The sequence below is a fragment of the Pygoscelis adeliae genome, unplaced genomic scaffold (assembly GCF_000699105.1).
Source record: "Pygoscelis adeliae isolate BGI_AS28 unplaced genomic scaffold, ASM69910v1 Scaffold93, whole genome shotgun sequence".
Classification (NCBI taxonomy): Eukaryota; Metazoa; Chordata; class Aves; order Sphenisciformes; family Spheniscidae; genus Pygoscelis; species Pygoscelis adeliae.
Window position 1 is genome coordinate 1,479,242 of NW_008824469.1, and position 9,846 is coordinate 1,489,087.

The following is a 9,846-nucleotide window of genomic DNA, read 5'->3' on the forward strand; positions in this document are numbered from 1 at the left end:
TCTCCCTTGCTTATAAATCTCAAACTTGCTATGGAGTTGTTGAGACACAATGAACACTAAATAGTTCTCTGATACTTAGTCACATCTTTGAATAGAATTGTGCCAAAATTAAACTGTAATTCTAGCAGCCAGCATTTAATATTAAATCTTTTTTCTTCTCTATCTTACCTCAAAACGTCTTAATTTTACATACTGGTGCATGTAGTACATATTTGGCTTTTTCACAACGTACCTGTGTTTACAATTCTTTTCAAAATATGTTTGCTGGCTAGAGCAGCATGGTTAATACGGTCTGTTTACAGAAGAAATACCTGTAGATACAGGTATGGGGACACATCTGAAGAACAGATCTCGCTACCCAGTTCACTGTTTTAGCCTCCTTGTACTCTTAACTTTTTATAGTCTGTTTTATATAAAACTGTGGTGTTTTACTAAAGGATGATTCACATGAAAAAGCAGAAGTCCTACAGAAGAAACTATATATGCAGTATAAGCGATCAGCAACAGAAAACATTCTAATAACACATAACCTGAACACTGGAGAGCATTTAAAGTCTATTGGGAAACCAGCAAATCTCATCATTTTACTATACGAACACCACAGTATAGACCAAAGAATCCAAAATCCAACTGGCAGGGATTATCCAGGTGAGTATCCATAACCTAGTTTCAAAGGAGCAAAAAGCTCTTTAAAAAATGCTAAGCAAGATAATACTAGTTTGTAAATATATTGTCTCTACCCATTTATGTAGATATCCATATGGCAGCTAAGGAGATAGCTGAAATTAATGATTTGGATATGAACAAAATTTGGGATAAACTGCTGGATAAATGGCTGTGTCCAAGTATACTGCCCTCAGAAGTAAGTCATCACTGAAGATTTGGTTTTGGAGAAAAATGGCTAATTACATAAAATATGTATATTTTTATCACTTGCTCAAAAGACAGGTTATTTTGCACAATTTGCCTTTAGTACTTATGAATCTCTTTAAGATGCATCTGAATGCAGATGACTAAATTTCAATACCTTTCTAATATTGTTGTACACCACTCTCTCTATTGAGAATGATTTGAAATGCTTTCCCTTCTCTCTGTATAGAGATTAAAATCTTATCTTTGGTGCTACAGCAAGGTTGTGTAGCCAGCCTAAAGGAGTAAAGGAGTTGTAAATGTATTAGCCTCATGAAACACTGATTCTAGAATTAGAAAGAGAATGAATCCTCTCCTGTTGCAACTTAGCTAACAGAGAGTTAATTGCTGTCTGTGCAGCATACAGCTGGGTGAGAAAGGGCAGGGAGTAGGCATTGCCTCTGCTTCAAAATACCAGTTAGCAGGCTGAGGAATGGTGTTGACTGCCAAGTATATAGTTAAATAAAGAAAGGACTGATAAAACCAGAATTCCTTTCCTTGGCTGCATTAGCAGGGGTGCCCAGCTTTTAAGACGGGGTTTAAGCAAGAATATGACCCCGCTATGTAGCCAACCTAAATCTAAAACTCTCACAACTAGATTTTCATGTCTTTTTAAAGAAAACTCAAGAAATCTTTGGAGGTGTACAGGAAGATGAAGAACTCCGAAGGTATGTGTGTTGTCTTACATATAATATGGCAAATTAACTTGCAAGTTTAAGTATATCTGGCTTTTTCAAGAAACCTAGCAATGGGTGTGATTCAGAACTCACTGTTGTGTTTTCATTTTTTACTTTCTGGTGACATCCATTTTGAATCGCCAAATACTTATTTATGCAATGAAATGCCATTTGCAATAACTTACAGATGTAAGTAAGTGCTTAAGAGTAGCTATTTGGAGGTTTTCTCCTAATTTTCTATATCCTTGGAATCTCTTATTCTTAATCTCTTTTTGACAGTGAAATATATTTACATTTGAATGAACATTGATACATTGTATTTCAGTAGCTATGCTGTACTTGTATTAAGAACAAATGCATTTTTGCAGAGTTATATATCTACTTCAGTCACGCCCAATGGATTATAGTTCAAGAATGCTTTTTGCAATTACAACATCTGCCACATCTGTAAGTTTCTAAATTCTTGTTTTAGCTTGCTACTTATGAAATTTTTACCTCTTATTGAAATCAAATGTTGACTACTTAACTGTATGGGTTTCAACCTGAGGCCTTTGTATCTGTGTTTTTGATAGCTTATATATCTGTAGGAGCTCTGTTTCTCGCCACCCACCTTTGGAGTAAAACTGTGGTGTTCATTGAATTTTGCTATTGCCTGTCAAGAGCAGCCCTTGAACTCTGGATTTTCTACATTTATTATTGATATTATCTGAAAATAACTTCAGTAAACGTTTTCTAGAATGTGCTTTAAGCTGGTGTGATACATTGGCTGACTTTGGGTGGAATTAAAGCAGAGTGGTAAAATTATTTTAGCAGAACCTTAACCTTCAGTCTTTCACACTTACTAAATGTATTTGTGATACTATATATCACAAATATTTTTCTTGCCTGCATTAATAGTCTTAAATCTAGAAAACCGCTTGGTTTAGCAGCGTTCTTTGAAGTTGACAAATATTTCAACTGGTTAGTATAAAAGTTGAATGTGAACCAGTCTGTTAGTTAGCATATATTTCCACTAAATGAATCAAATCTTAGAAAGGATCATACTAGATGTATATAACCCTCTTTCTAGTTGTTCAGCCAGTTGTTGTGACTTTTCACTGTGTTGGGTTTTTTTCCCCCTTCTCAGCCGATTGGTGTTACTCAGCTGACGTTTGCTCACAGGAGCAGAGCACTTAAGTGTCTGCTCTACTTGGCGGATACCAAGACTGTGGAATCACTCTTCAAGAAACCCATTGAGAAAGTAAAGTAAGATGATTTTTCCTTAAGGTATTCCTTAATAACGATGTTTTTTTGGTCTTTAAGAGCCATTGGGAAGAAATATATGATATTTGGAAAATTATTTTTTAGTAATCTGTTTTTTGAGCTTTTAAAATCTATTTCTGAAGAACGTAACTAGATCTTTTAACTTCACTGTAATGCAGTCCAGTACATCACAGTCCTAATTTGTAAACCTGAAAGTAATATGACATTACGTGGAAAATATTTTGTTCCATTTTGCATAGATTGCAGTTACTTCTCTAGTAACTGAAGCATTTTCTCCTCCCCATATACATAGTATTGAGTTAATCAGAGTTCAGAACTGGTCATCTTGCCAAGACATAGTACTCTGCAAAAGTAAGGAACCAAAATCCCAGTAGAATAATATTGTTTCTCTGAAAATATCTGTAGAACTAACTTCCTTAGAAAAAATCTAGAATAGAATTTCTATGCTGGTAATGTGGAATTAGGGCCTTTTTAATGGTTAGTGATGTTTTCAGAATACATCATGCCAAATAGCTACATATGGGTTCCTGTAAATATGCAGTCTCTGTGCATAAAATGAAATTTTAGTTGTAAGCGTTACAGTAACTGGTTTATCTTTAGACATGATCCAAGCCATCCACCGGTCAGGTGATTGAGGTTTCCCTAAGCAATTACCAGAAAGTTTCTTACTTCATTAAGATCTCCTTCATAAGTACAAATACAGTCTGCATTTTTTTGTTGTGTTTTTTTTTTTAAAGCAATAGAACAACACTTTTCCAATATTATCCTGAGCTCGATTATGTGAGTTATAATATAATAATCACTGTAAATATCATTAACTCCTGTTTTTTGGGGGACTTTTTCACAGGTATTTTCTAAAATGCTGCATTTATCTGGCAGAGTTTGAAATCTTGAATATTCCATATACTTATGAATCATTTCATAAGAGTCCTAAGGAAGGAATGATTAAAGGGCTATGGAAGAATCACAGCCACGAACCCACAGTATGATTTTTAAATCCTTTGGAATTTTTTGTTTGTTTGTTACACATTGTGTGAAATGTACACCTTTCTACATAGCACATACATTTCTGAACAAGATGTTGTTCCAATGTACTCTGTCCTATTCATACACTACTCATGATATGCTACTCATAATTCTATTTAAAAACACCAGCGAATATGCAATTACCCCAAAGACTGTCCTCTTTCAGAGTGACAAAAAAAAAAAAAAACCTACATGTTGATGTGCTGACTACTGCCCATCACATAATTATTCCCTAGTACTTGCCCACCTTTGTGTACCCATACCTTGTCTCTTGTCTGGGAAGCAAGATCTTTGGTGCAGTAGCCTTTTTTTTTTTTTTTTTAAGTTGCTTGGACTCATACCTCATGCTTTAATATGAATTAAATATTAACATGTATACACCTTTAGAATAGCTTGTTAGTTACTTATCTAATATGCCAGCGATAGGTTTTAAGTTATGCTCTGCTTAGCAGTTTAACTGACAATTACTTTGTGTTACAAAGTATGTTTTGTAAACAGCTAACAACACTGAAGACAAGGACAGGTAAATGAGATTTTCAGGTAGACAATAGTGTATGACAAAAAAAATATACTATTAAGGCTTCAACAGTAATACTTCTGATTTATAGCCATAAAATGGAAGTGATCTGTTCTTTAGTTGAAATATACACAAGCTAGTCTAAAATTTGAAAATGCCAGATAAAAAAAGCTTTAGCCTTCCTACAATTAGAAAATAAAGTGATATCATGTATAGGTGGGGTTTTTGGTTTTGTTTTAATTCTCCTCACATGTGTAAAATAATTTTGAAAGTGGCTTGGTTGTGGCCTTTCAGAAGTTAAAGGTCTCAGTAATGCTGTAAAAATCTAAAATTACACCCACAATCAGTAAAGGTATGAAGATTGTGAATGTATATTAAAATACAGTGTGTCCTTGCTCTCCTTTAGGCTGTTAGACTGGTGGCAGAACTTAGTCTAGAATACAAAGTGTATGATTCCCAACTGTGGAACGGCCTACTACAGAAACTCCTTGGTTTCAATATGGTAAGGAATTTTTAAGCATGAAGTTCTGCAGCGAGGTGAGAAAAAGGCTTTTTTTATCCACTGATTTCTAAAGAATGTGATGGATACATAAACTATAAACTTACCGTGAACAATTATTGATAATTTGCGTGGTTACTTTGAGCTCTCAAATACTGAGCTAATGAAGCTTTGAGGAATTTGTGTTTTAGCAGTACTGCTTGAGAATTTTGATCTTAAATTGTTCTAGTTTTAGTTTTTTTAAAGGCACAAAGCCTTTCAAATGACAGGAGTAAATCCTATGACAATAAATTGAAAAATTGCTTCATATTATTATAATTTTACAACATAATATGCATATTTGTGTGCAAATATATACACACATATGCACAAACTGTGCATATATGTATATACATATATGTATACATATACAAACACAAAAATACTACCCCTAAAATGTATTTATTATGATAGTAATCCTGATTTTTATCATTCAGAATCTTAATTACCTCTGATTGTCAAACTTCACATAATGTTGCTAAGGCTAAGGAGGTAACAGATGTACCTGGCAACGTGGTTGTATCAGGAGCAGGTATTGAAGGAAGCTAGTTTTAATCTAATGAGATTTAGGTACTAATAGCAAAGAAAGTGGGATCATAAACTTTTCAGCACCAGTTGTATTAAGACTACCGGAAATCTTGGGTATTTACTGAGGCAACATACGCCACTATTGCTTGTGATAATTTAGTTTTCTAAACTATAAATCATATTTCCATATGCATCAGTTACTCCTCCCAAAGGAACAGAGGTACCTTGAGGAACTGTAAGTTTGCATCCTGCAGGCAAGACAGCAAGCGTAATACAGTTCTGTAGATTGTCGCCAAATCTTCAAAAACACTGTAGCATTTTATAATGAAAAATTTTTTTTTTTTTTCAGATTCAGTATCTAAGGAGAGTTTTGATAGCAATTACTGGGATTCATTCATTATGGGAGGTAAGCAAATATTCTGTGACTCCTAATCTTTTTCTTCACTTAACAGGAGTTGGGGGGGGGGAGAGAGAAGGGCAGCCATCTATGCCATGAAGTGTTATGCATGAAAAGGCAGGCACAATATGGCTAAATCTTAGACTAAGAGATGAGGAAAGCAATGTTAGGGAATAATTCATCCAGGATAAAAAGAAAAGAAAACTGATAGGTTTCTTCCACCTACAGTGGGTCAGGATATCTGTGTGTCTGTGTTTACTAGTACACTTAGTTACAACTGTGTTTAGCTATTACTTTAAAACTTTGTTGTCAACAGATTCCCAACTTCAGTCGAGCTTGGCGAAGTGTAGTTCTGTCACCATTTCTCACAGGTAGGGTTGTTATTAGCTATCATGCTTGCATAGTAACCTGGTTATATATTTACTTTATCATGTTTTCTTTATTTTTTAGCGTCATGTCCACCAAGTCCTAAACAGTTAGAGGAATGTCGCGAGTGTTTTGTGATTCTGCTCAAGTAAGTAGATAGTACAGCCCACATTTGTATTAGAGCGGGAATGCCCATTTGTAATTTCTTGTCCAACAACCTGCCCTGGAACATGTAAAGGAGCTCTGAAAACTGGGGAACCTGAGGCACGAGGAAGAACCTTTTGCCTCTTGTGGGAAGGACAGGATCAGGGCACGCACCCAAACAAATTCTGTGCTTGCCCAGAGACTGTTGACAACGTGCTGTAACTTGGTACCTTGGCTGTTTAAACTATACGGGGAACTGCTCTCTGAATTGGGACTCAGAATCAGCAGCACAGACTGCTGAAAACCAATTTATCTGCCCAGTTGCTGCCCCCATGAGGGATATCTTTTCCTGTCCTGACATTTTTAAAGGACTCATGGTCAATCCTAAAAGTCCAGTTAATATTTTTCTTAGCCCAAAATGTAGCACATTTCCTAAAACATTAACACAGAGTGTAAGAGAATTCATTTTCCTAAAAAGAATAAATCTGATGTGACAAAAATCTAATAGCTGCACACCTCTAAATGTGGTTAACCTATGGTATTAATGTTCTAAAACATTCTATACATAAACCAGTTTTGCATTACTTTTACAATGTAAAAAAGCACCATAAATCATTATCTTATTTACCACAATGCTCTGACTTGCTCAAGAGAAGAACCAGAGCTCAGAGAGCCTGACTCAAACCAAAAGCTAGTTAGGAAATACTGGAAAGGGATCCAGCTGAAGAACATGCCTACACTACTGTGCATATACGTATGTACCAAAGCATTTCTCTGGGCAGTTGGCCAACACTTCCCCTCAAAATAGGGCCTTGGGTGTTTAGAAAGAGAAACTGGAGTTTGGTGGGGTTTTTTTCAAGCTAGAAAATCATCATGCATTTGTATTCTGTGAAACTTCAACTCACATAGCTTGGCCATTTCTGAAAATAAGATGAGGTAAAAATGTATTGTTCTATCTGGCTTAAAAATCTCAGTGCAGTTTTGCTGATGGTACTAAGGCATCCAGTTATACATATCATAGCTGAGAACTTCACTCCTAATCTTCTTCTGAAGGTGTCCTGTTCTGGCTGACTTGGATGTCATCGGAATAGCTAAACAATATGCACAGTTGGACCTTCCAGCTTTTGCTTTGGGGTGCCTGCTGCTGATCCCTCAGTCTGAGAAGCGAGAGCAGCAAATTCAGGTAAATAATGTTTTGTGTTCTATCTGTGCAAGGGAAATGTCTTTAAGCATGTCATGTTCGACAGAGACTATGAAAGATGGTAATTTATAATCCCATCTTATTTTAAATATGCCACTGCTGACAGCTGCTTGGCATTTCCCACCCACAAAGGGTGTTGCCCTGAATTTGTCCTTCTGAAAGGGATCACGTGAACACTTTTTTTTTTTTTTAAAAGCAAAACGGTCTCTAGCTTCAAGTCATCCTCAGCACCTTTGTCATATGACTTTGCCTTTTGAGGATTTGAGGATATTTTATGGGATCCCACCCATAAAACCCATGAAAAAAACCAATAAAACCCAAGCCATAGCCATATACCTGCTAGAGAAGTGTGAAGTTATGGTAACGTGTAATTGCTGAGAAGCTACCAGTGGGCTAGTTTCACAACAGATTGTAAGAAAAATACCGAATCCTACTTCAGAAAAGTGTTGAGTTGAAACCTCCTGATTTCTTAGAAAGATGCTTGATGTGCATCACAAGTTGTGATGTAAACTTTTGCCTTAAAGCCATATCCTTGCTATTCCCGTATCTTGACGGTTTCCTTTCTCTTCTCGTTTGTTTCCATTAATTTATGCTCTGTGTTGTTCTCCCAGATGAAGCATTATAGGCTGTTCCCATATTTGTCGTGAGCGCACTGGCACTAGTAAAGGCACCTTTAAATTCTTAGGCTTCCAGTCAGAAGTTAAGCTCAGAAAGAATTTCCCAAATTACAGCACTGGCGTAAGATATTTAGTCTGCTGGCAATTAGTCAAAAAAAAATCTGTTAACAGCTACAGCAGAATACCCTTTGAGGGTTAAAAGCAATGAGTACTACTCTTTCAGTCAAACTGCACAGATCCTGGTTTGATAATTTCATGTTTGTACCTAGCATTTCAAAATATTGATTGTTCCTGAATAAGTCAAATGCTTGCTCTGAAGGGAGAGTTTCTACTTTAATCATTCACAGAATATTAATGTTTTGTAACTTATTTTTGCAAGGGTTTCTTATCAACATGTAACACAGAAACTGTGCTGCAACAAATAGATGAACACATGAACACTGGAGAAGTAGTGGCATTTGCTTCTCAGGTAAATAAATAAAATTTACTTCACTTGCCTTTGACTTAGAGGCTTTTTTGGTAGATAAGTGTACATAGAACCTTTTTTTTCTTTCCTCTCTCTCCTGATCTTGCCAAGCGTAAGTTGACATAATGCACACTTCTAAAATACAGCACCATTTGCAGGGATTTTTGCATTTTTATTAATGATGTTGTGCAACTGAAAAACTTCTTGTCTATATACACAGTGCTGTGTTACAGGCTGCCCCTATTTGTAGGACAGCATTGTTTGCAGCAGTACTACTTTAATTTTCTAAACAAATGTTTTAAGCAAAAAGGCCAAAGGGTTTATGAAACTGCACTCTCTCTTGCCTTGCCTTGGGCTGCCTTCCTAAGGGGAGGTTTCTTAACTCATTCCCCTTTCTGAACCTGAGATTAGTCTTCATAAAATCTTTCATTTCACAGCACTAAAAAAAAAAAAAATCCTGCTCTACGGAGTTGAATAAGAAAAGTCCGAGCTCTTCTCACTCAAAAGTAAATTTTTTAATGTTTAAAATATTAATACTAAAACTTAAATCTACAGATTAGATCCTTGGTTTTGGACAGTATCATAAATGAGAAGCTATATGAAAAATTCTTGAAAACGAAGTATTTTCCACTGTTGAAGCAACAACTGATAAATACTCACCGAATGAAAGAACTGGTGGATTATTTTGCCAAAAAGAACTGGTAAGTTAATTAAACAGGTGATGCATGACTGATAGCAATTACAGAAACCGAATCTCTCCTTTATTTTATTTTCATTTATTTGAAGTCGTTGAGACTTTCTAGTACTTAGTCTCCAAGAATTTTTAAAGTATTGCTAAGTTAAATAAAGAAATAAAATAAAAATCTTACCTCACTGCTGCACATGCTTAGGATAGCTTTACAGTGTCATTCAAGCCAAAGTAACAGCTTTTTGAGCCTGGACTGGCAGGCAGAGCAAACGCAGTTAAAAGAGCAGAAGTGCCCTGACTGAAAAAGCACTTTTGCTTTGAATCCCTTCACCATACCTTCAGACGAATTCAGCTTAGTGGCATCACGCAGTCACAGCTTCAGCAATAAAAACACTCTGAAAAAATAAATGAACTGCCTGTACTCAAGACTTAGAAATTAGTGGTTTTGCTGCTAAGTTTTTCAAGAGTTAGAAATACCTCTTACGTTCCGCTTAAATAAACCAAAGGGT

The 9,846-nt window shown here is 35.8% G+C and overlaps 1 protein-coding gene across 1 annotated transcript in view; it reads left to right on the forward strand.

The window, feature by feature from the left end:
• Positions 1-9,846, forward strand: part of KNTC1 (kinetochore associated 1) — a 40,069-nt gene that overhangs the window by 29,380 nt on the left and 843 nt on the right. Inside the window, exons 49-61 of the mRNA XM_009321199.1 lie at positions 438-648; positions 753-862; positions 1,528-1,577; positions 1,955-2,033; positions 2,713-2,831; positions 3,697-3,832; positions 4,799-4,894; positions 5,808-5,864; positions 6,172-6,226; positions 6,306-6,369; positions 7,419-7,548; positions 8,563-8,652; positions 9,205-9,350. Of these exons, the coding sequence (XP_009319474.1) occupies positions 438-648; positions 753-862; positions 1,528-1,577; positions 1,955-2,033; positions 2,713-2,831; positions 3,697-3,832; positions 4,799-4,894; positions 5,808-5,864; positions 6,172-6,226; positions 6,306-6,369; positions 7,419-7,548; positions 8,563-8,652; positions 9,205-9,350 (1,343 nt within the window). The remainder of the gene's footprint in view (positions 1-437; positions 649-752; positions 863-1,527; positions 1,578-1,954; positions 2,034-2,712; positions 2,832-3,696; positions 3,833-4,798; positions 4,895-5,807; positions 5,865-6,171; positions 6,227-6,305; positions 6,370-7,418; positions 7,549-8,562; positions 8,653-9,204; positions 9,351-9,846) is intronic.